This window comes from Podarcis vaucheri (genome assembly GCF_965113315.1).
Source record: "Podarcis vaucheri genome assembly, chromosome: 10".
Taxonomy (NCBI): Eukaryota; Metazoa; Chordata; class Lepidosauria; order Squamata; family Lacertidae; genus Podarcis; species Podarcis vaucheri.
The window spans coordinates 47194208-47220053 of NC_138748.1; the positions used below are offsets into that span (position 1 = coordinate 47194208).

A 25846-nucleotide genomic window follows, 5' to 3' on the forward strand; every position below is an offset into this window, starting at 1 on the left:
AACAGCTTCCCTTTCGCCAGCCAATCATCCAGCTAGAATGCATACATTCCTCCAATCGGCTGGCAGGAGAGTCCGGCCCGTCTGATTCCACAGTGTGGCGGCCGCGAGACACTGTAAAGAGGGGCTGAAAGGTGAGAAGGTGGAAGGGAGAAGGTCGCGCGGGGGGGGGGGTCGTTGTTCCGCCTGCACAGCAGATGGGGGCCTGTGCCTGTTTACTCACGAGTAACACTTTCTCCGCTGGACCGGAGCTAGTAGAGGAAATGGAGGAGGTCAAGTGAAACGTGAATTACTTGTGATGGTTACCATTATTATATTACTTCAACTTATATCCCGCCTCCACCAAAGAGCCCAGGATGGCAATTAGCTAAGCGGCACTAATAAGCTGGGCTTCATTTCAACCAGTTTGTAGATCAGGCGAGATTGCCTCTGAACATGTGCAGAGTGCGCTTTTCTCACCCTTCCGTAACCGCAGCCTCTGGCTGAGGCCGGCGGAGGGGGTTTCTCAGATCGCGAGTCTTGAGGCCATGGGTTAGATTCCGAGCTTCAGTTCTTCCTGTTCTAGAAATGAAAATAAAAGCTGTGGGATGGAAGCAGCCTTGCCAGCTCAGTTTCAGAAAAACGCCCGTCTCCTTCCCCATTACCAAATGCACAGGAATGTAACGGATGGAACTCATCACTTCCCTGCCCTATCAGGAAAATTGTTCTCTCCCCCCCACCCCTTGGCATATAGGTGCCAAAGTTAAAGGTGCGGGGAGCTGGCAAACTTGGTTAGGAATTAAGCTGACTGGAGGGTAACCAGGGTAGGACAGAAGGTTAGAAATATATATCCTTCTGTTATATTTCAGTGCATTTAGAGCAGTTAAATATCAACTGCATGTCAATAATGAGTTTGACCAAACTGCGGGAGGCAGTGGAAGACAGGAGTGCCTGGCGTGCTCTGGTCCGTGGGGTCATGAAGAGTCGGACACGACTAAACAACAACAAATGCTTACCTAATACTGGGTTTTAATATTGTATTTGAATAATGCAACATTGCCTACCTTTACTTAAGAAAATATCTTTTTAATCATCTGCACTCAATTTTGCAAACTTTGGTGTTTTGAAAGTTAAAATGTTTTATAAAAGGGTGGTTTGTTACAGAAAACATCCTTTATTGCATGTAAATGTGTTTTAGGAAAACACATTTTGAAGCAGATGCAATCAAAATTTGTTTCAAGGTGGGTGGGTGGTGCTAGGCCAAACCAACCAACCAACCAACCAAAGAGGCAAACCTCATAAAGTGCTAAAGAAAACATATTTGTTTGGTTTGTGTTCTGCTTGTATTTTGAGGCAGTAAATAAAATAACAATTTTCCCATAGCATCCTTTATGAGTATTTTGGAAGGGACCTCATATGTCATTTAGTCCAGCCTATTGATGCAAGAAATTTGGTAGCTTAGTGCTGTTGTTTATCTGAGATTGGTGAAAATGCCCTCCTACTCTTCTGCATTCTACTAGCCCCTATGGAAGTGTCTTGCTGCTGTGGGGATAATAATCTTACAGGACTGTTGTGAAGCTTGCTGAGGTAATGAGTAATAGAATTATAGAGCTGGAAGGGACCGTGAGGGTCATCTACTCCATCCCCCTGGCAGGCAGGAATCTTTTCCCCAATGTGGTGCTCAAACACACAACCCTGAGATTTAGAGTCTTATGCTATACTGACTGAGCTTTCCCAGAATACATGTCAAGTGTTTTGAACACTCAGAAGAGCTAGCTGTACTACAGTAGTTTGTACCATAGCTGGTGCATATAAGTGTTAGTTGAGCAGCCGGATTGTGGTTGTCAGGTAATGAATTTTAAGCATAACCAAAAAATGAAGTCGGGCAGGTTGCTTTCTACCTATCACACAATCAGTTGTGCCTCACAGGTTGTTAGGATCAGAATGGTAAAGCATTTTCCCACACTGAGAAACCCAGCCGAAATCACAGTGGTAATAGTGTGCTACAGAAAGGAAGATGTTGATGTTCCAATATGATCATTGGGCCCACCGTGGCCATCAGAGGACATGGCTTGCAAATAAGAACTATTCAGTAAAAAGACTGGTATCCACCAACTTGGACTAGGCTAGAATTATAGGACTGGAGTAGCCAGGAGCAACAATAAAGGAAGGTTTAAAAGTGTGATTTGACTGAGGAGTATCAATGATGGCTGGTACACACTGGGACTGGTAAGATGGAAGGAAGGGAGCCCAGAGCCAATGACAGGCAGAGCCAACTACTTTTTGGCCCAGTCCTCCTACCTGCTGCATTCTACAAGGACTGAGACCCAGGAGGAGGAAGGTGACAGCCAGTACCACTCCCTGGACTGGTTGTAAGCAGGAAGAAAGTTGGCTGAGGGCTTACTGAGATTTGCCCCAATGAACCAGCCTGCACTGGGAGGAGCTACCCAAACATCCCCTGGTTTGAAAGACTGCATATTTGGCCAAGGAAGGAGGTGGACCTGCCCTGACAGACCTTTAAATTTCCTTGTGAACCATCTGCTTTTTGCTGGTTGAGAGAATGGCTGCTTCTTGAAAACACTGAAGTGTTGGACAATGGGAGACGAAGTTGATGGACTATATGGAATTGGCGGAAATGACCGGCAAGATCCGAGACTAGGGAGAAGAGTCGGTGGAAGAAGATTGGAAAAAGTTTAAAGACTATTTATAGAAATATTGTAAAATTAAGGAATGTTAGAAAAATGTTGGAATGAAGTTATATGGCTTCAGTAGAAATGTCATAAGGAATTAAGTATAAATAGATTAATAGAAAATTAAAGGAAAAATAAGGCAAGAATGTGTTAAGATAATTATAGGATAGAAAACAGAGTAAGATGGAAAGGAATTGCTGAAACAATTAATAGAAGTGGAATACAAAAAGGGAGGTGTGAGGAGGTCGCTGGAAATAAGTGAATGAAATATAAGATATTGAAAATGTTTGAGGTGTTTTTAAATTGTTTTTGTTGGTTTTTGCTTTGTTTTGTTAGTCCATGTAGCGTTTTTGTATTGTATTTGTATTGTTTTTTTCTCTTTTCCTTTTTGTTTGTAGTATTGTGTTAAAAATGTTGAAAAAGTAATAAATATCATTAAAAAAAAAAGAAAGACTGCATATTTGTCCAGAGAGTTAAAGGGTGATCTTTTCTTTCATTCACCATAATTTCCGTATGCTTCATGCTGACATGTAATCTGACAGTGCTTAAGTGAGACTGAGCTGAAGGGTAAAGATAGTAGATAAGATTGTAACCCAAAAGGTAGTTTAGGTTAAATGGTGAGCCTGCAGGTAGGGCCTGCCCTTTTTTACTCTTCATTAGCCCAACACTTTGATGTGTGTGCTGTATGTGCAGTAAATATAATTGGTGTATCTGAAATTCTGGAGGGCATGGATAAGGTAAAAGCTTGAGAACCTAGGAAGCAGGAGTATGGGCAGCAGTGGAGACTAGATAGGGGCATGCTTGGGGATCCTTGGAATTGACTGGAAAGGGAAGGAAACAGTGAAATAACAGGTAGGTCTGCGGGGTCTTGGTGGTGGGAATACACCAGCAGAGTTCAGGAAGCTGCAAGTGCCCCCACTGTTGACTTTCCCCCAACTGTGTTGCTTTTGTTTTTCATTTTGCAGATGGCCCAAAAGCTCCTCCTCAGGCCATTCCTCTCCATCCCTGCCAAGCAGCTCTCTGGACCGCTCCGTTCACAGCCACCTTTGCTTCTCTGCCGGGTTTCGGCTGCACCCTGCAATCTCACCTGGCGCCTGCCCGTCCCCTTCACTACTGTGCCTGCAACTACTAGGACATTTTCCACTACTTTGGTCTTCAGGCACACCTTTAACATCCAGGATGGGGATGACTTCCAAGACAGAGTTCTGAAGAGTGAGAAGCCGGTGGTGATTGATTTCCACGCCCAGTGAGTGCAGAGGGTTTTGTTTCTCCTTGGCTTAAAGTTGTCGGCATCAGTTCCTGCCTGATCACTAGTTCATGTGTGTATTAGACCACAATGTGCACAAATGCACACCTTGGATAAATGGTGTGGATGGTCCAGTCCTCTGAGTCCCCTTCTAGCTATGAAGTGCTTGTAGGGTGATAGTGACATGCAACATGTCCACTAATAGTAATTTGGCATCTTCCCTGTTCTGTTACTTGAATTATGTTAATTACATGCAACCAAAATATGCAGCTGCTGGGTTGCATCTCCCTGTTCGTTTGTTACAAGTCAATAGCAAAAGCTGAAAGGTTTTTATTTTATGCTTTTATTGTGTAGGTGGTGGCTGTTTGCAATATAGCTAGAGCTATTCCCTAGCAATAAAGAAAGACTGCAAACATCTTTGTAGCTACGTGACCTTTCGGATCAAAACAGTCTTAAAAATTAACTTGGTTGAACTGTGTCAAGAGTCTGCCTGCAGCTCTCAAATGCTATTGGAGTTTTTGTTTTGCTAGACGCTTTCCATGTCAGATCTGGGGGGGAGAGGAAGGAGATGAGAACCACTGTGGGGGTGGCTGCTTAGCGACCACAGAAGCAGTGGGAGCTAGCTGACTTCCTCAGTACCTTCATTCCAAATATGCCAGCTCAAAAGCAGTTAGTCCCAGACAGCCCTGAAGGGACGGAGGTAGGTGTGGCATGGAATAGCTTGGTCCAGGTGTCATTGCATCAAGGATTAGGAGGGTCCCCACCCCACACCCACAATCCCATGCTCTCCTTTTTGAAAGGGCAAAATATTGTTTTTATTTTTTTATTGATTTCAACAAAACCAAGCAAAACAATGCATGCTTACATTTTTTAATAACCCAAATGGCGCAAAGGCATCCATTCACTATTGTACTTCTGACTCAGTACAAAATTTGTTGCGGTATGTTTTGCAAGGGACCTTGATACATGAAGTCTCCTCTGCTCAGGTGCAAAACTGGTGTAGGAAAAAACAGCACCTGTGAAAACTGTCCTGTATGGCGATAACTCAAGGGTCTATTATGCCAAAGGTACAGTGCTTGAGAACTAGCTGTGGGATCCTAAATGAGTGTGCTCTGGATCAAACAGATAGTTGTTGTGTGATCCCCACGTGTAGTGGTATATATGGGGCTTTTTTACGGCTCTGGCTTCTGTATGCATAAGGAAAGGGTTCCAAGATGTTTTCAAAACACCTCTGTACAAGTATCTGGGTTCAGTTTAGGTGATGTGCTACAATTTTTCTCTTTATAAAGTTCTGCTCCTGTCCTTAGGAAACAGCCTAGCGTTAAAAACAATCTTCCCTGAGCATGTGATAGGATATAGTTTGACACATTACAGCAGCTTCTCCCAACATGGTGACCTCCAAATATTAGTGGACTACATCTCCCATCATCCACAACCAGCATAGCCAAGGTCAGGGCTGCTGGGGCTTGTAGTTCAAAACATCTAGAGGGCACCAGGTTACAGAAAGCTGCATTGTGGTGCTCATGCCTTAATCAGAATGATCACATGGCAACTTCAGTGTGCTAACTCACTCTTGTTTAACCCTTAGGGCTCTCTCTGGCGGATGTTAGACCACTTTGTAAAGGGAATATAAGACCACCTGTGTTGGCTAGAGTGTATAATGGGTTTTTAAGGGCTCTTGGTGAAAATGGGGTTCTCCTGCTTTCTGTCCCACATTCACCCTATGGCACAAACAGCATGAACGTGGCTCAAACGTACCTTTGAGTGTCCCTTGCAGGAAAACACCCCAAGCTGTCTATAAAGTGCTGCTTGTAGCTCTTGGCGCTTGAATTGTTAAAGCTGCTGTAAACCTGCCCAGCACATGCATGCTGTTCTTTAATTTAGCAAGACAGGCATCAATATCAGGCTTGATATTTAAAGTTTAAAGGGGTTTCTCCTGCAGCTATTAAAGGCATGCTCACCCCAGAAAATAGGGGAGGAGTTCAGAGTGTTTTGAAAAGCTTCACCTTTTTCCTGCTGCCTTTGCTTTTCCCTCACTGAACTCTTAATTCCTTTTCTCTCCTTGGAGGTGGTGCGGTCCCTGCAAGATCTTGGGCCCCAGGCTAGAAAAGATAGTGGCCAAACAGAAGGGGAAGGTGTTGATGGCAAAAGTAGACATTGACGACCACACAGACTTAGCCATTGAATACGAGGTAAGTGCTCATAACCCTCCTAAGAAATATACAGAATATGTGTTGTATAGAACAACTTGGTTTGCTCTTCATTTGTTCTGATTAGGAGCCTAGGAAGAGCTGCCTTTTCCAACCTCTAGATGTTTTGGACTACAACTCCCATCAGCCCCAGCCAGCACAGTTGTCCAAAACATCTGGAGAGCTCCAGGCTCAGAAAGGATGCTCAATGGGACTCATGGTCTTGACTAAGATAAACCAGAGAGTGGTGACAGAAGATGGATTTATTCAATAAATTAATAGGGGAGCTGTGGCAGAAGCGAGATGAAGGTCCGGTGGTGCAAGAAGGCCTTGTTTGTGGGCAGAGAATCCCTGGGTGATGATAGAAGAGACTCTGGAGCAGCCACCTCGAGTCTTGGTGGTCACTGTGTGGGAAGAGTAGCTGCATTATGGAGGATGCCAAGAGGCAGGCAGGCATCAGATGACTTAGAACCAGGCTAGTCCCCTGGACATTGGACTCCAATGGCCAACAGCCCCAGGAAGCATGGCCAGTGATTGGGATGATGGGAGTTGGAGTCTTAATAACATCTGGAAGGCAGGCTTTAGAAGGTGGCAGAACTGCAGAGAGTCAAGAATAGCATTTGTAACCAAGGTGATCATAAGCAGAGATGCTCATTCCCTGCAAAAGAAAGCCGTATTTCCAAGACCCATTTCCAGATAACAGTAAGCCTAGAAATTATTTTTTCATACAAGCTGGGATAGCTCGGTCCGTAGAGCATGAGACTCTTAATCTCAGGGTTCTGGGTTTGCTTGTTGAGCAAAAGATTTCTTCATTGTAGGGGGTTGGACCATTGTGGAGGGTAGATGACCCTTGTGGTCCCTTCCAACTCTACAATTCTGTTATTCTTAACTCCCCCTCTTTTTTAAAAAAGTTGGTTTGTTCTTTTTTTACAGAATCCTTTCTATATCAGCTACCAGATTCAATATTCAGAGCTTTACAGAAGGCTGGTCCTTTCCTCTGACGCTTAGGACATAAGAAGAGTTTTGTCTGATACTTAAATTTAGAAGGGTAGAGGGGCAGTGGAAATTGGTGGTGGACACTTTAAAAACAAGAAAAGCTATGCTTGGCCTTCCCTCTACATTCTCACTTAAAGGCAAGACCATAGCTTAGTGAAAGAGTGTACGCTTTTCAGGAATAAAGCCCCATATTGTATCTCTGATTAAAAGTGTTCCAGTTAATAGGCGCTGAGGCACCTAAGATCCTGGAAAGCTACTACTAGCTGGACTAGAAGTCCAGCAACCTGGTGCTTTGTATAAGACGTCTTCATGTGGCAAAATGATTTTTGCTTCTTTTTAGTTTATGGCCTTAAGATCCTAAACAATTTTCTACTCTGCTGGGCTTTTTGAGTCCTGCAGATTCCATGCAAATGGGCAGTAAATCTCCCGCTCCTATCAGTCTTCCCTCCCTCGCTCTTGTTTACAAGACAGCGGCCCACCATCTCAGCCTGGAAATTTCACAACAACTTTTCTGCAGCGGCAGATTCTTTGGAAGGGAGAGGGAGGGAGGGACCCCCTCTGTGAGCCTTGGAATGCCTGTACATTCCTTCGCGCAGGCCCTGACCTGCCCTGGGCTCCGGAGCTGTCCCAATGGAGCATCCATCCATGAAGTATTTTCCTGCTGCGAAAAAATTTCACAGGGATTCTTCCCAGAAGGGATTCAGTTCTGACCAGAGCTTCCTTCTCCTGATTCCCAAATAGGGAAGGCATTTGGACACCCTGGGCCAAAGTCCTGCTGCTGCTGCTGCTGCTGCTGCTGCTGCTGCTGCTGCTGCTGCTGCTGCATCTTCTTCTTCAACGCTTGCTGGTGAAATGGCTAGGCATTTCCTGCTGACCTAGTTTATTGCCTGGGACAAATTCCTCATTTGTTAAACGGATGGGCCGGCCCTGCCCATGTCTCTTCCTCTTGCTTAGTTGGTCCTTTCTCCCTCTTTCAGGCCAGGGGCCCCTCCTTGCTATGCAACTTCTCCCACAGAGGCAGGAAGAGGGGCCTGTCTCAGCCTGCTGCCACCTTGCCTTGAACTCTTTCAGTTTCCCCACCACCTCTTAACTTTGGCTTGCTGCCACCATCCCTTGTTATGTTCCAGTTGAGTCAATAGTGTTCCAGTGGTGACCCTTCTCTTCGCACAGCCGCTGGGTGATTTACAGATAGTGCTGTGAGTGGAATGAACAAAGAGAACTTCTGGTCTCCTTTGCCCAGAGTCCTGATGTCCCACCTCAACAACGTGACCTGTAACCAATCATTATTTTATATGCTGCCTTTCAGGTGGACCCAACGAAAGCAGTTTGAATAAACCTATTACGGCGAGAAGCAATAATTATAAAATTAAAACCTAAAAGGCAGCTATTTGGCACGAAGAAACTATTTCTGTTTCTTCTCCCCTTCCCTCAAGGAAATATGCTCCTTCAGAAGCCCCTCTGGCAGCATTTGGGGGAAGAAGTAGAACAAGCCCACCCCTCGCGGGGTATGGGGTGAGCTGGAAAGTGGGTCAGCTGCTGCTCGTTTAAAGACATTGCCTAAAATTCTTAAAATAGCAAACACTTACCAGCCGTGAACCAAAAAGCATAGGAAGATAGGAAGCTGCCTTATATCAAGTTAGACTTTTGAGAAAGTTGTCTACTAAACTGGCTGGCAGTAACTCACTAGGATTTCAGGCAGAGGACATTCCCAGCCCTACCTTGAAATCTAGGCTTCGAACTTTTGTAGGTAGATGCTCATGTACACACACACACACACACACACACACACACACACACACACACTTCTTGCACTGCCAAGCATATAATTATAAAGGTCATATATAATACTCAAAATCTCCTGCCTAATATCTTCTTATGACCTTCATTCAGTTTCAAACCCTAATCACAGCTTTCTAAGGAGTCTTTGCCAGTTTTCAAAGAATGGAGGGCCTTAGCTGCCTGTCCTTTACTTAGCATATATTTTTCAGATGTCAGGAATTAAATTCAGATTTTGAGTCTGTCTTGGTATGGATGGGGAACGATTAAATGTTCCACACCCTATTGATTTATGCCTAGCATAGAAAAAGCCCTTGTAGTATTAAACTGTGGACGGGAAGAGTGACTCAGCAGTTAACATTCTTTGCATTCTACCCAGGAGACCTTGCTCTGCCCCAGAGTTCCTGTGTAACTTAGGGCAAGCCATTTTTATATACAGCTTGCTCCCTGCTTTGTGGCTGCAATTTGGGCATGGGGAGAATAAGGTACTGGATCCTCACTCTATAAAGTGCTTTTATTGCTTATTTGCATCCCACATGTCCCCACAAGTAAAGCATCTGGCTCTTTCTAAAAATGAAGAAAAGAGGAGCTTTCTGGGAGTGTTTTGAGGGCCCAGGAATTTTTATAGTTGTCCCCTAGAGGGCACTAAAGAACATCAATTAGCCATAAACTATAATCTGTTGCATGTTGAGCCTTCATTAGGTTTTTCTTTTAAAAACACACACACACATATCCTGGAGTAACCATAGGATGTGGCACCCTTAAGGAGCTGCAATGCATTGGCCAGCAGAGGGGAAAGGGTGGGGCCCAGCTGAAACAGGCCTTCTCAGCCCAGAGCGTTGGTGGAAAAGAGAAGCCAGATCTCCCAGGGCTTTCCATTGGGGAGGCTTTGCGTGTGGCAAATTGCTGATGGCTGCAAGACGCAGCACAGCTGGGAGCCTGTTTGATGAGAAAGCACATTCCAGGGATGGACAGCAGGCAAGATAAGGATAGGACACGACCCAGTGGCTGAGCTGTCTGCAGATAAGGGCGCCAGAGGGGAGCTGTGGAATGTGTCAGCCCCTTCTGAAATATTTACAAATTCCTCTCTTGTCAGTCTCTGGACTACTTTAATGGGCTTGCTCACATGTGGGGGGGGGGGTAGCCTGTGGTTTTAAATCACTGGGCCCTGCAGTACTCAGCTAGCAAGCCCCTGCAGATCCTCTTCCTGTTGTTGCCTGATCCCTGGCTGTCCTCTCACTCCTTAGTCAAAACTGGGCAGTAAGAAGCTGATGGATCAATAAGCCAACTTGCAGGAGGGGGATGAGTGTAGCATGACTCCAGAAACGTGAGCTACATTCACACCATACATTTAGAGAGCTACAATACCACTTTAAACAGTCCCTGCTTCCCCCATGGAATTCTGGGAGCTGTAGTTTGCTAAGGGATCTCTGTTAAGAGACCCTGTATTCCTTTTACGGAGCTACAATTCCTAGAGTGGATTAACAGTCAAGCCCTCTTCCCAGGGAACTCTGGGAGAAGAATAGGAGACCTCCTATAACCTCCCAGTACCTTTAACAAACGGCAGCTCCCATAATTATTTGCAGGGAAGCCATGACTGTTTAAGTAGTATCATAGTGCTTTAAATGTATGGTACAAATGTGGCCTTCTGGTGTTCTGCTTCACCACTCTTAGAATAAATATACTGGTGGCTGGGCTATGTGTATTCAGTAGTTGTGCTCGACCCTTTAAGAAATTTGAAGGCCTCAGTCTGTGTTTAAAGCAGAGGTTGGATATCCCCCCACCAGATGTTGAACTGCATTTCCCATCATTGTTCCTGGCCATTGACCATGCTGCCTGGGACTGATGGAGAGTCCCACAACATCTGGAGGGCCATGGGTTCCCCCAGCCCTGATATAAAGCATGTTACAGTGGTACCTCGGATTAAGTACTTAATTCATTCCGGAGGTCCGTTCTGAACCTGAAACTGTTCTTAGCCTGAAGCACCACTTTAGCTAATGGGGCCTCCTGCTGCCGCCGCACTGCCAGAGCACGATTTCTGTTCTCATCCTGAAGCAAAGTTCTTAACCCGAGGTACTATTTCTGGGTCAGCGGAGACTGTAACCTGAAGCGTATGTAACCTGAGGTACCATTGTAGTTACTTTGGATGCAAATTCAGGTTTGAAACCGCCTAGCGAATTTCTGAACAACCCTTTGAAGGCAGAGGGGTGGGATTCCAGAGGACAGAGCTTCAGTGCCCTCCTTGTGACAGGCAGAAATGATTGTACAAAATAAGCAAATGTAGAGCCTCCTCTATCTAAAGCACATACACACACACACACATATCCTGGATGTTGTAAGTCTGTCATATTCACTCTTCAACCACTTTGACACCGCAAAGAGGGACACATCCATTTTTCTCTCTGCTTCTGTTTGGGCACAGTTAAAACCACATTTAGGGATAAGAAGTCAGTCAATGACATCTGCAGAACTGGAGTATTGCTATATGTGAACTTGATGTCAGTTGTGGGCTAGAAATAGATGATCAGGAGCCAAGGAGAAGCTGCTTAAAAGCTTCCTGTCTGGGAAGCTATAACCATAAACCCTCCAGCAGTACTATAAGTTCTGTGTAGCTATAAACCTGTGCAACTGGGCAAGGAGCGGGGGGAAGTAACACTTTCTTACCACATGGTCAGAGGTGACAGTCAGATGCCATGCCTCTGCACAGCTACACAAACTGCATGGTGAGCTTTTAAGCAGACGCAGAGTGCACATCCTGGTCAGCTCTTCCTCTACCAGAGAGCCTGCTTTTCAGAAAACTGGCAGTGCAGCTTCACACTGGGGCAGTTTCCTCCTTCCCTCTAGTCCAGGAATGGGGAAAACTGTGGCCCTCCAGATATTGTTGGACTACAACTCCCATCTTCCCCTGACCTTTGCCTCAGACCATTCTTGCTGGGCCTGATGGGAGCTGTAGTCCAGTCATATTTGGAGGGCTATAGGTTAGCCATCCCTGCCTTACTCCGTTTTCCAAGCAGGAAAGTGCATTTGTTATCATCAGAGTACCAGCAGAAACTTCCTTTCTGCCAAATGCAAACTCCATGCTGGAGCTGTACGCCTTTGACAGTCATCTTTCTAAAATTAAAACAACCCCCACCCCAAATCCAAGTGATCCTGTTCAATTTCTTAGGAGCTCTCCAATGTGAGGAAACATTAATCATTCACCTTTTTTTACAGCGTCCCGCCTTTGTTTTAATGTTTGCTTTGACTTCTGAAATGATGTTCACAGGTCAGTGGAGCACAGCTATTATTCTATCTTTCCTTCTTTGTTCCTAGGTTTCAGCAGTGCCCACAGTCCTGGCTATGAAGAACGGCGATGTGGTGGATAAGTTTGTAGGGATAAAAGATGAGGATCAGCTGGAAGCCTTCCTCAAGAAACTTATGGGACCTTGAGCAAAGTGTGTGAATATGCCCCAGGACTTTCCCCCCTTTTTGTTTTTAAGCCTAGTTCCTTGGGAGGAGATGAGGGACGGTGGAACTGCCTTGGAGAAGTTGGGCTAGTGTCCGGTTTTGGGAGGGAACAGGCTGCACCCTTCTAGCTCAGCCTTCTCCTTGGGAGGTGGGGACAAACAGCCATGGTTCTGAGCTTGATGGGAAGGCTGGTTACTCCGTGGGAGAAGAGGAATAGAGCCTGCTGCCTGCTTGCAAATAGCCATGGCAAGAAATGGAAGACTCCCAACAAGACAGGGGAGAAGCTTCCCTCATCCTGCTCCAGTCCAGATCCTGTACAATTAATAGCTGCTGCCCATGAGAGTTGGTGGCAGACTTTCTTAGAAAAACCAGTTCCCCTGCTACATCTCTCCAGTCTGCGTCCTTTCCCACCCTCTCTGTCCAGGTGTACTTTTAAATCATGCGGCTCTCTTTGGCCACTGCTGCAACGCACACCCCTCCCTGTGCGCTGCTGTTTATAAACCAAATGAAGAGAAACATTGTTTGGAATCTCTCCCCCCCCTTTTTTTTTTTGGTAGATCTGTAATAAAGACAGCTTTAGTAATTGCTCCGTTCCCTTTTTTGTAGATAATTCTTCATGAGCTGAGAGAGAAGGTTCTTCCCTTCTTCAGGAAAGCTGAAGCCCTTCCACTTGGCTTGGGCAGTTGTGGGTTTGAGCAGGGGAGTGTTGGCAAAGAGGGTCTTGGGATCATCCGTCCTTCACCAAACTAGAAGATACTTAGGCAGCCTGTTGCAGTGATGCCAGTCTTCATGACAAAAGTAGTGCAGGGATGGGGAGTCCCATCAGCCTGAACCAGCTCGGCCAGGAATCAGTGATGATGGGAGTTTGTTATCCAGCAAGATGAAGCAAACTGGTTTTCCCCTGCTCCAGAGGGTAGGACTTGAACCAATGGCTTCAAGTTACAAGAAAAGAGATTCCGACTAAATGCCAGGAAGAACTTTCTGACAGTAAGAGCTGTTTGACAGTGGAATGGTCTCCCTCGAGAGGTGGTGAACTCTCCTTCCTTGGAGATTTTTAAGCAGGGGTTGGGTGATCATCTGTCATGGATGCTTTAGTTTAAATTCCTTCATTGCAGGGGGTTGGACTAGATGACCCTTGGGGTCCCTTCCAGCTCTACGATTCTATGAACATCTGGAGGCCCACATGTTCCCCGCCACTACTTTAATGACATTTTCCCACCTGTTTCTTGAGATGGCCCATTCCACCATCATTAACAGAGGCCAGCCCTGAAGTTTTTCAGTGATGAACATGAAATGCTTCCTTTGCAGATCATCTCTGAAATCTTCAGGAAGGGGGTGGTGCAATGGCAAACAATATAACCACAGCTGGGAACATGGATGCCAAATTCATAGAAAATAAAAACACTGGTGACTCTTTTCTAAGGACCAAGCAGTCTCTGTTTCTGTTGAGTATGGCCCTAGAGGTTAAACAGTCAAAATGTGGGAGCTGGCAGTAGTTGGGAGTTCTCAGTGCCTGGGGCTGCTACACGCTTCCTGTTAAACAGGGATGCTAATCCTTGCCAGAGGCAGAGAGCGTGATGGATAGGAATACTTCTTCCTTAAAACATGCAAATGGCTGATATGGGAGAGATAGGATGCTGAGCTAGCTACTTGTCAATATGTCCCAGAGAAAGCTATTAAATTTCTTTTTGCTGCATAGCAAAAATTATTTTGTTCACTGTTGGACCACTGCACCAGTTGGGCCTCCTATACATGGTTTTATAGAATGCCAAACCTGTGTTGAAAACACCTGCAAACCTGGGAAGGGCTGAGCTTTTAGATCTAGCCGCCCATTGCTATTAGGGCTTCTTAGAACTCAGTTTGACGTAACAGCCTGCTGCTGAGCAAAGGTTTCAAAAGAAGCAGCTAAAAGAAGACAGAGTCTGGTTTTCCTTTTTGCCTTATGGTTCTGCCCTCAGCTATTTGAAAAGGAATCACATTTCAAGCCATAACCTTATTGGGGGAAATGTTACACAGCAGAGCGAATAATTCATACCTTTAGGCTGGAACTACTCTAACCTTTAGATCATAGTGGCTGTTTTTTTAAAAAAAAACTGTTTTCACCCGTGATTTAATGTAAATCCTCCCAGCTTCTCCCCTTCTGCTCTTCCCTTAGAAGTGTCTTGTTTTCAACCATACGGGTGGCTGCCTGCTTCCTTTATGTGGCCAGCCTCTTCACCTGCCACACCCATCCTTTTTCTCTTTGGATGAGGAAGTAGCTTTGACCCTGAAAAACCATATATGAAAGGCTCGTTACCACTCACTGCTATCTTCATAGATGCTTCTGTTGCAGACACATGTAGATTTTTTATGAAGCTAACATTTTTTTGTCCTTGGTTTTTGCACATAACACTTTCTTGGCTCTTTGCATGCTCCTCTTCTCTCTATGTACAGAGTCAAGATCTGAAGGGGTTTCTTGGAGAGGAGGGAGTTTTGCCCACTTCCTTACAGCACAAGGCAATCAGAAAGAGTTTAAAGGAGTTCTCTTTCTTTGAGACAGACCTAAATGCCCAGGCAGCAATGTTCCTGCCAGCATCCTCAAGGAGGCTGCCCAGCCAGATTCAGGAAATGGTGCCAGGAAGAGGGAGGAGGCCGGACTCTTAATTTTGTCCTTGACTGTTGCTATAGAGGTTTTGCTATGGGGATCAAATTTTGTAGATGAAACTTCAAACAAAATGTTAGGTATTTGTTATTAAGGATTCTTGGGAATGGTTCGAAAGGGCATGGGCTTGTATCAAGAACAGTGCTAAATAACTGTCCTGTCAGCATGAGGATTTACACTTGTGCAAATCAGCTCCCCCCACCATCCTTCCCTTTGCATGCCTTGTAAATCTATTCTGGGGGATCTCCCAACCCTGTGGAGCAGATTTGCAGAGGGGGCTAGACAGATATCTAAAGGTCTGTCACATGGAATATGGTGCAAGCTTGTTTCCCTCTGCTCTGGAGGGTAGGACTTGAACCAATGGAATCAAGGAGATTCCCACTAAACGTCAGGAAGAACTTTCTGACAGCAAGAGCTGTTTGACAGTGGAAGGAACTCCCACACTCGGTGGTGGACTCTCCTTCCTTGGAGATTTCTAAGCAGAGGTTGGATGGCCATCTGTCATGGATGCTTTTAGTTGAGATTCCTACATTTTAGGGGTTTGGACTAGATAACCCTTGGGGTCCCTTCCAACTCTACAATTCGATGAGTCTATGTGCAGGGGGAGGAGGAACATCCCATTGCACAAGTGTAAATCCGTGTGCAGATGGGACAATTACGGCTGCATGAAATGCAAGCCATGGTGTCTTGCCTCCATAGAGTTTTCCCTCCAATGTCCACCTAACTACAACGCTCTCTCTTGTTGCAAAACACTGAAAGCCAAAATAGGGTCTTGTCTTATTTCTGATTTAGGGTTGTCCATCGGTAACCTGGAGGTGATATCTGGAGAAAGCGAGCAGTCGTTCTTCTTCCTCTCTCATAGTGTGTCCAGTGGTGCTGCATAGTAGGACAAGATCAAAGAGGAATGTTTTGTCAACACGGGGCATAGTTAAAGGATGGAACTTGCTACCCAGTGGAGGCTGGTCCTTTTGAGTACTGGCCTAGCAGCCTCTGTCTGCCCTCACCTCCATCTACCAGTCCAGACTGCGACCTTAGCGTCAGCTTCCTCCTCTTTAGTCTCTGTATTGCCTCCTGTAGAACTCTGCAGGGAGGAGGATGGGAACAAAAGAAGAATTAGTTCGCTTTGGTTCTGCCCACCTCTGACCTCCCTGCTATCTGCTACAGCAGTCTCAAGGAACACTTGTCACTACTGTTGCCACAAACTGTGATGCTGGCTATGCTGGCTTTGGGGGGGGGGCAGATAAAGTATGCTGGCTACCAACTTAAAGCAAAGGGGAATAGGCAAATTCATGGAGCATAAAGGTTACTAGTCTTGACTACATAGTACTTCCAGCATCAGAGACACCGTGCTTCTGAATACCAGGTGTTGGCAAACATGAACAGGAAAGGTGCTGAACTCACATCCTGCTTGTGGGATTCCCAAAGGCATCCAGTTGGCCACTTCTGGAATCAGGCTATTGGATCAGATTGGCTGTTGGTGTGATTTAGCAGGGCTTGTGCTTCTTCAATGGATCTAAATAAGGCTGCCTCCATGATTCATGGGACCTGATGCTGCTTCATGTCTCAGATTTGAAGAGTTTTCATCACAGCTTGAAACTGTTCTCTGCGACAATGAGGGATAGAAGCTTAGCTTCTCGAGACTTAATTCCAGCCCCGGGTGCCAAATTCCATGCTTGCGCTATGCATAGTTGGAGCAGGCACATTTCCTGCCTGTAGCAAAGGGAGGCATTGTCAGCGACGTGCAGGAAAAGTCTGGGAGGGGGAGCAGGCCTGGTATGTTTTCTACAGTGGTTCACTTCAGTGCCCTGCCATAAACACAGAACAGGAAAAAACAGCTGCAGGCACTGTGACTTTGCATTGTGTATTTAAGAGCCTGAAAAAATTGGCTATTTTATCGCTTCCTTCCACGGCTCTGGGGCCTGGGTGGTATCGTGTACAACAAGCTGGAGATTTACTGGCAACCCCTAATATGTGCATCACTTTGTGACAGTCACAATTGCTGATTCTTTCTAATACTGTGAGTATTTCAGCGAAGAAAGAGAGCCACATGCATCTCCTCCCTCTCACCCTCTCCAAATCACTAGCAGCTTTTAAAATGGCCTAAAATCTCTTGAGGCTTTGGATGCTTTTTGAGTTATGAATTGAAAATGTCAGAGAAGCAGAAGGGCAAAGATGCTACTGTTATGCAGCCAGCCCTGACTTAATTGCCTCTCCCTTTTTGCCTCTGCAGAAGGGAATTGCTGTGGGCCCTGGCTGATCACTACTAGCAAGAGAAGGGCGCTTGCCTGCTCTTTGGCCTTCACATGTGCCACCCTTTTGTCAAATTCAGTTTTTTTCAGAGCTATATACATTGAAACAATTAACGACACACACACAAAAATGCCCAGGTGATTAAGAGTGCCTGGCTGGTACCTAAAAACTTGTAAAATTGTTGCCAGGTGCGGCCTCTTGGGGAACTCAGAACTCAGAGGGGCCACCACCGAAAAGGCCTTTGTAGTCATGCTGCACTGCTGGGAAGGAAAGCACTTAAAGCAGCATGTCGGCAGAAGTTCTCATGACACGCAGTGCATCTAAAGCACATGGCTCCCCCACAAAGAATCATGGAAACTGTCGTTTGCTAAGGATGCTGAGAATTATAGCTTTGTGGGGGGGGGGGACTGTGTGCAACCCTGCAATGGACCTCAGACTTCCATGGCACAGGGAGGGTGGGTGACTTGTGGGGCTGGATGTGCACGGATAAACAAATACCTGTGTGCATGCCTAAGGCCTCAGGTTTCTGGAAACCAGGGTGTGGGGGTGGGGAAGTCTTAAATGAGAGGCAGGAGACAGCAACACACTGTGCAAATACATCCCGGGAAACTGCCTGCTGGTTTGGATGGAAAACACAGGGGTAAGTCTGTTTCTCGAGATGTCCTGTTTTCCCCCTACCCCCTTTTAGTTGCAGCGCTGCCTCTCTGTCCAGTTTAGCTTAAGACACGGCATCACCCCCCTCTAATAGCCATCTCAGGTGACCAGTGCAGACAGACCCGGAGCCAAAGAGGTCCTCTGAGAAAGAAGTGTTGGCAGGTTTGGGGGAACCCTGAGGTTTGCAGAAGTGCTAAAAATATTTAGGGGGAAGGGAATTGTAAGTGCGGGGGGCAGACTTAGAAACAGCCCCATCGGGCCAGTATTCTCAGTGAGCCCAGATGCAGGCATACCGTTGGGGAGGGAAGGGGAAATGAGCAAGGAGGGAGGATAGGATGGAGTGCCCTGGAAAGGGGCGTGGCTGGCTGGCAGCCACACTGCAACACTTGGTTACAGATCCCACTTGGATACCTATAAAATACTCAGGTTTGAGGCAGCTAGCAACCCTTTAGCCTTCTTTTGGTTTGGGGGGCTGTGGGGCGGGGTGTGTGAGAAAGGCATTCTTTATACCTTCCTCACTTCTGTAACTTCTCTCTCCTCCTCAAAGTCTGCAGAATTACTGTAAGGCTCCTTTTCCAGGTTGTCTGAAGCCTTGGAACAGGAACACTCCTCTTAGGCACTGGGGATGCACTGTAACATTTAGTTGCAGGTCCGCCTTGCGTTGTTTTAGTCTTGTCTTTCTAAAAAGGGCAGTGTGCCTCTTTTGCAGAAAACGCTTTGCTCTGCTTCAGTGATCACAATTTATGTACCACTGCTCTACTGACTTCGAAACCTCCTGTTCCTAAAATAGCTGACGGAAGAATGTTCCTGTCTCGCTTATTTTTATATACATATATTTTTTACCTTGACCGTCAGCCTTGGTGTTTTAACCTGACTATGCCTGAGATTGTACAGCCCAGTGGTTAGAGCCGTCGGCTGTGAAATCACATAAAAGAAAAGCAAGCTGCAACAAGATGTTGCGGAGTGGATTGTTCCCATTGGGGTTTCCAGAGACCCAGCCCTGCCTTCCCCCAGGATATTTAATTCCATCCCCTCACCCCCAAACAATGAGTTGGCATTCTGTGGTCACTCAGCATATTTAGTCATCACTGGGCTGCTTGGGGATTACTCCCCATTAGCTCTCCCCCCTCCTTAAAACTTTTTTGTATTTCTGCAAATCTTGAGGTTCCTTCAAATCTGCCAATCCATCCCTTTGTGTGTGTTAATGGTATTATTTTGGCTATGTAAGGATCTGCACTCAAGATAAGTGGGTTTGCTCTTAGAAGGATGTTATTTGTAGCAATTGTTTTGGAGGCCTTGGGGTTTAAAATCTGAAGCTGAGCTAGCTGATGGTACTTTTGATTTTTCTTCCTTTATATTATTGACGTTTGTTATGTTATTGCTATGTTTGCCTTTAGGAACTTTATAATGTACCTGTCATGGCCTCTGGCTAGCACAATGAGCTTATTAATAGGATATCCATCTCTGATTGTCCTTGGCTGGTGGTTAGTCTCTTTACAAGACTATTTAGAATTATAGAATTGTAGAATTTGAAGGGACCCCCAGGGTCATCTAGTCCAACCCCCTACAATGCAGGTATCTTTGCCCAGCGTGGGGCTCAAGCCCATGACTCTCAGTCTCATGCTCTACCGTCTGAGCTATCTCTCTTCTAGTGCTCTTCTCCGCCTTGTCCAAGTTTTGATTAGTTATTGCCTAGGTTCAAGTTGCCCCTATAAGCTGGACACTACACAGTATTTATGCACTAGAAGCTTGCTATCTGAGGGTTTATCAACACTTACCTTTCCTCTGCTCTTTCCAGGCACAGTCCACAATTTAAAGCTCTGTGTCCGAGCGCCCTTCTTTTTGCTCCAGAGCTTTCCCTGTGAAAATCCACTCTTTAAAGTTCAGTTGGAGCAAACAACAATCCGTGGAAAACCCAAATTGACATTTGCTCTGATTCAGCTTTAAAGAGCAGGTTTTTGCAGGGAAAGCTCTTTGCAAAAAAACCACACAAAACCCTCAATACTCAGACACAGAGCGTTAAAGCTCTGACCTCTGCCTGCAAATGGCAGGGCAAAAGGTAAATGTGGAAAAGCCCTGAGTGTTATGGGCAGGATCTCACTGTTCATAGCAATTTAACCTAGGATTAGAAACTTCTTTAGTGTAGTGAAGGTTCATAAAACACCTAAGTAGTCATATAGTCTTGATTTGGGGGGGGGCAGGGGGAAACCTACCAAAAACAAACAGCATTTTTGGTTCTTTCCATTGGCCTTGTTCACAGCCATCAGTATGCCTATATATAGAATCTAAAATGAATTGCTATGGTAAGTTTTACTGTACCTATGGAAACTTAACAGACTGGTTTCCTCTTATGATGGCAGTCCTTCAGAACCAATGAATTTAGTATCCCCGAAAGACCAATTGCTTGGTGGACTAGCACATCCAAAATATTTTGAGAGAGGATTCAGTTTAAATACACATTATTAACTACAGCGCCGTGCATCACCTTCATCAGCCTGGTGCCCTCTATATGTTTTGGACTACAATTCCCATCAGCTGCAGCCACCATGACCATGCTAGTTGTAGCCAAACTCATCTGGAAAGCACCTGGTTAATTGGGGTTGCAATATGATCCATGGACCTGCAGCTACTGAAGGCAGCACTCATTTGTAGGATGCTGCTGAGTGCTTGCCTGGATTTGTTTTGCCAAATGATTGGGCATAGGCCATGTATTAAATTTGCATATGGTGAAATGGATTTACGAGAAGTTCCTGCAGCACCCCAGTGCTTATGCTTGGCATGTAATGAAATCCCTGTTCAGGAGTTACTTCTGCATGGGAACTAAAGGCTTGACCCACATAGAGGTTTTTGTAGCACTGGTTAAGTCTAGACACAAGCCAAGATTGCACATTCCCAATATAGGTATTGGTATACCTGATGCAAAATATGTGTGTTACGTAAATGGCATCGGCACATCTTATTCCAATTAACATTAGCGTTAAGAGTCTGAGAATGGCTGGCTTTTGTCTTTCCAAAGGGTGGTCCTCTTTTGCAGAGGTGGGGAACCTGTCATCCACTAGGTGTTTTTGGACTCCAAAGCCCATCAGCCACAACCTGAATGGCCAATGGACAGGAATTATGGGAGTTGCAGTCCAGCAGCATCTGGAGGGCCCCAGATTCTTCATCCCTGCTCTATTCCATTCTCTTTTGCCGCACACATCTGTGCCATCTTTCGCCTGCAAATCCTTTCAAATCCTTTTCTTCACCACAACCCCCCCCCCCCCCGTCTATCAACATCTTATATGTGTTTTTCTAAAAATCAAAACAAAACCATATATAGTCTGAAGAAACGTTTCAAGTAAGAAAAGCTCACACCACTCATCAGGGGTTTGATGATAAGGAAAGCACTGGTAGATAGACCTTCTGTGTGAAACAATACCTTCAGACACGGAAGTATCAAATACTGTACTAATCAGAAACAAGATGTTGCATTTGGGGATGGGAGTAGACAACAAATGATTTTGCAAGCTTAACTGTTGTAATGGCCGGTGCCAACTGGCAGATGTTTGCGAAACACTTTGAACTAGGAGGGTGCTGTAGAAATTAATTGCACCTTAAATAGTTGGCTAGTAAATCTGTCCTGCAGCAGTCTTATGCAGTACTTTTTGAGCATCATGGGAGGATCTCAGCGTCTCCCCCTAAGGCAGTGACTAACGCTGGATAAACTATGCTCTGCAGGAGGCTAAGAGCTCACTCAGGGTTAATGCAGAAAATCACCCCCCTGGCTGCTTAGAGAAACATGTCTGAAAGATGAGACTACATCTCCAAAGAGGCAGGGCAGAGTAACCACATCCTCCTCTCTGAGGCTGAAATATTCCGCTTCACTGTTAACTCAGCAGGGAACAAAGAAGATTAACCAGAATGTAAACTGCTGGGTGTTTTTTTTTTTTTTCTTTCTTTCTTTCAAAAGTCAGACACACATACAGGAAGGTCCTTGTCGTCCTTCAAGCCCTGCAGGTGTCTGATTTAGTAGCTCCAGAAACAAGAAGAGCTATTGTTCAGTGTTTATAATTAAACAGCTTTTTGGCAATGGACAGGAAGCCTCTCCCCCCCCCCCCGCATCCACAACATGCTCTCTAGCTCTCCACGTTTTTTCCTTCTTTCCCTGGGGATATTAATCCCTAATCACAAGCCTTTTAGAGTGACATACAGTACTTTAACTTGTTTCGAGCTTTGGTAGTGTAGATGCAAGCTTTGCTTCTTCCAAGTAGAGTAGATGCTTGTGAGTGAGAGACATGGGAGGAAGGCAATGCTAGCAGGAAGAGACTGCTAAGAAGCCTAGGTAGAACCAGAAGAGTTGGGTGGCATGGCTTACAGCTGGGGTCACCAACATGGCATCTGTGGACACCACAATACCCTCAGACACCACCCTTGAAGTCTGCCCTGGGCCCTGCTCCTTCCAGTTTTATTTTTAATGTTTGTTGTCGTCGTTTGGGTTACCCAATTTTCTTTTTTGGGAGGTGGTCTGGCTTTGTTTGTCTGACTTCCATTGGTTTTGCCTAGTTTCTCGTTGGGGCAGGAGGAGGTTTTGAGCATTGGCAGTTTTCCTTCTGTAAAAGGCATATTTTGTGGTGCCCCTAGCAATTTATTAGACTTCCCTTGATTCCTGTGTTGTAGGAGGCTGGATTGGATAACTCTTGCAATCCCTTCCAGCTCTACCATTCTAAAAAGGACTGGGGATGGCTGGCTCCGGAAACATTAGGCCTGGAAGTGCCAACACATTTTCCGTGCAGGTGAGAAGGGGTTCTGTTTTAAATATCACAGGGAGACAGACCCAGCCCTGCCATTGGGCACCATGCGGCAACTGCCTTAGGCAGCAGATACTATTGAGCAGGAAGCAGCATTGAAGGGTTGTAGGCCTGAGCTGCCTGCTACACGTTGTTGATGTTGTTGTTCTTGTTGTTGTTGTTGTTGTTGTTTCTACCCCACCTATCTGGCTGGGTTTCCCCAGCCACTCTGGGCAGCTTTCAAGAGAACATTAAAAACAGAATAAAACTTCAAACATTAAAAACTTCCCTAAACAGGGCTGCCCTCAGATGTCTTCTAAAAGTCAGGTAGTTGTTTATTTCCTTGACATCTGATGGGAGGGCGGGTGCAACTACCGAGAAGGCCCTCTGCCTGGTTCTCTGTAACCACTTCTCGCAGTGAGGGAATCGCCAAAAGGCCCTCAGTACTGGACCTCAGTGTCTGGGCTGAACAATGGGGGTGGAGAGGCTCCTTCAGGTATGCAGGGCCAAGGCCTGCAGCCCCTGAGCTATCTACCACCAGTACTGACTCACTTGTGATTCTTCATGCATGGAGGGACCAAGAGTAGGGTGCTTGCTGTGGGGGTCATGTCAGGGGGAGGCCTTATTACATTCATATACCAACGTTCCTCCAAGGAACTCAAGGTACTGACCATGGTTCTCCACCTCTTTTTATCCTCACAGCAGGAAGGTTAGGGTGAGGTCTCCCTGTGAGTTTCATGGGTGAGTAAGGCTTTGAACCCTGGTCTCCCAGCTCCTCATCCAGCACTCTAACCACTATACCGCACTGCCTCACCACAACACTAGTGAAGCTCTGCAGGCAGCAGCAGCTGTACCATGGATCTTCGCTGCCCAGAAAGGTAGCTTTGAAACATCAGGTTAGGGCGTTCTTAGTAGTAAAAGCAAATTTCATGAGGTTGGCGCCGCTACAGACAAGCAATTCCTGTCCTGCATTTCAGACCACTTCACACATCTTTCAGTGCAATCATATGGTCCAGCTAAGATGGCTGCTGCCGCTATGTTGGGTTTTATCGGGCACTGATGTAAAGTTAGTGGGACACTTACACTTTCCTAGCAGTGAAATCAAACCTAGCAACAATGGAAGCTATGCTTGTCATGCATGATTCACAGCAGCACTCACCGGTGACACAGACAATGTTCATAAAACTACAGACAACACATAGGAGATTCTGTGATGGTAAGAGTCATTGTGCAAGAGAAAGGGATGGACGGCACACAGACAAGGAAGGAGGGGCTCTGCAAAACCAAGACTGGAGGAGGAGACACTTTTGTCTGGCTGTTAGCTGAGCGGGAATGAGCAATGGAATGGGAAACTGGAAACGTGGATTTAAGGGCCAGCCTGAGAAATGCTCAGGTAACCTCCATTTGACTAAGCCTAAGGATTCCTGCCAACTATTAAATTTTTAGATCAGAAAAGAGAGAGCTTTTTGCATGGTTACTTGATTATCTAGAATACTTTTATTTAACCTCCACCTAAATTTAACCTCTAATAACAGTGGATTGTGATCTGATAAAGACTTTGGTTGTATTTCAGTTCTTTTTATTCTCAGTATTAACTCATTTGATAGCCATATTGAGTCAATTCTTCTGGCAGATTGATTTGGCTTTGCATAAGGGGTGTATTCTCTTTCAAATGGGTGTCTAAATTGCCAAACATCAGTCAATTTTAAATCCCCCACCAGATTGAAAAAAGTCAAAGATAGTCTACCTTCTTTTGAGTCCGTTTTCTTATTGTCCTATCCATTTCTAATGAAACTACTGTGTCCAGTTTGGGAGTAGTTGTCCAAAACTTCTGGAGAGGCACCAGGTTGGCAAAGGCTGCTGCTGTGTGTGGATCTGGAGCTTCTGTAAATTACGTTCATGGCTAGCTGGGGTCTCACTGGCTTTGTGCTTTGCAAGACCAGGCCCAGAAAATCCTGCTGGCACCTCTTAGCTTAGAGCAAACCCTGGTAGAAAGAACCAGGGTTTGCTCTTCTCCTTGGAAAGTCAGACTATACTTACACCTCTATATTAGCATAGGCACATTTTTGGTCCCCAGAGTCTTTATAAGTATCTAGCAACACCCCTGCATGGTATGCCTTGCATGTCTGGAAAGTCCTTTCCTGGGTATCTATAACAGAGCAGAATTGGAAAAAGCTTCAAAGCATTTCTGGTGTTCCAAGACACTTAAAAATGCCTTAAGTCTCCAAATATGTTTCCAAGTAGCAACTGCTAACTTTGCGGTAGGAGGATGAACTCAGACTGTGGGAAACAAGAGACCCTGCAAAAAAGAAAGAAAGAAGAAGTTTCCCTGGAGTGTATTGATGGACACATCACCAAGCTGGAGAGTGGACCTTCCTTCTCCTCTAGTGTAAGCTGGTTTTGCTGTCCTTTAAGGGGCGGGGGAGGGGACAGGAAGTCCTTTCTGCTCACAGTCCACTAATTAGGCAGGAATGTTATCTCCATTGCAGATGTTGACTCTGACATCCCCCCTAACCTCCTGGCAACAAAATGAAAATTAAAATAAAGCAACAGCAGTAAGAAGAGACACTGGGGAGAGGCAGGGGAGGAAATGTCTTCTGTGAAGGTTGGGAATAAAAAGGAACTGGGGCCCCATGACAATTCTTGAGCCACAGAACTGGATGGGATTGGCTGCAGTTTCAGATACTCTTCCTCATGTTCCTGCTGCCCTCAACATCAGCACCACCAAATATGGGGAGGGGGCAGCAGATATTATTTCAGGGATGGGAACCCTGGTTTAAAGTTACTCCGCTAGGACAACAAAACCCAACCTAAAGCAGTGGAAACCAGAAATGGCATTGTCTGCTCTGTTTGTATGTGCTGGGTTTGTGTGGAGAAGCCCTCCTACAAAGTAGCTAGAGGCAACCTTGGCATCTTGCTCTGGGAAGGGTGGGGCTCAAGCAATTGCTCTGGCATATTTCAGAAGAGTCTTCCACCCTTTTCCTGCAGCGAGCCTCCATGGTTGGGTTCATTAAAATGAATGAGTGGGAAGGGGGTTATTTTGAGATTTTGCTTCCAGCGCCAAACATGTGTAAGGGCCGAAAGAGGCATGACGTTGAATGCAGCACTACGTTTAACATGCAAGCTTTAAAATAAAAAAAGCGAATTCCATCAGCTGTTCCGTCAATTCCACCTGAACTAATAATTAACAGGATCTCAGAGCAAGCACCATGGAT

At 45.6% G+C, this 25846-nt stretch overlaps 1 protein-coding gene and 2 long non-coding RNA genes across 5 annotated transcripts in view; 2 read left to right on the forward strand and 1 right to left on the reverse strand.

The window, feature by feature from the left end:
• TXN2 (thioredoxin 2) lies at positions 1–12905 on the forward strand. 2 transcript variants are annotated; one of them, XM_082240285.1, is made up of 4 exons: positions 1–131; positions 3632–3912; positions 5981–6104; positions 12186–12905. In XM_082240285.1, the coding sequence occupies exons 2-4, from the start codon at positions 3632–3634 to the stop codon at positions 12300–12302; spliced, it is 522 nt and encodes a 173-aa protein (XP_082096411.1). In that variant the 5' UTR covers positions 1–131; the 3' UTR covers positions 12303–12905. The 2 variants fall into 2 exon arrangements, with proteins under 2 accessions (XP_082096411.1, XP_082096412.1); XM_082240286.1 differs by lacking the exon at positions 1–131 and adding an exon at positions 186–281.
• The window catches only part of LOC309541975, a 17355-nt gene continuing 3844 nt past the window's right edge, over positions 12336–25846 (reverse strand). Inside the window, exons 3-4 of one of the 2 annotated variants that reach the window (XR_014224024.1) lie at positions 15966–24930; positions 12336–15837 (exon numbers count right to left, since the gene is read on the reverse strand). This is a non-coding gene — a long non-coding RNA (uncharacterized lncRNA). Of the gene's footprint in view, positions 24931–25846 lie in introns of both variants that reach the window. The other variant, XR_014224025.1, reaches the window with a different exon arrangement.
• LOC309541977 lies at positions 24948–25781 on the forward strand. The gene is made up of 2 exons (XR_014224027.1): positions 24948–25020; positions 25121–25781. It is a non-coding gene; the product is annotated as an uncharacterized lncRNA (long non-coding RNA).

What these genes read in the sequence shown, in the direction of transcription:
- TXN2 (XM_082240285.1), top strand. Translation starts at nt 3,632, where the DNA reads ATGGCCCAAAAGCTCCTCCTCAGGCCATTCCTCTCCATCCCTGCCAAG. An exon ending in GTGATTGATTTCCACGCCCA is followed by an intron (nt 3,913 to 5,980) that starts GTGAGTGCAGAG and finishes CTCTCCTTGGAG; the next exon opens with GTGGTGCGGTCCCTGCAAGA. An exon ending in ACTTAGCCATTGAATACGAG is followed by an intron (nt 6,105 to 12,185) that starts GTAAGTGCTCAT and finishes CTTTGTTCCTAG; the next exon opens with GTTTCAGCAGTGCCCACAGT.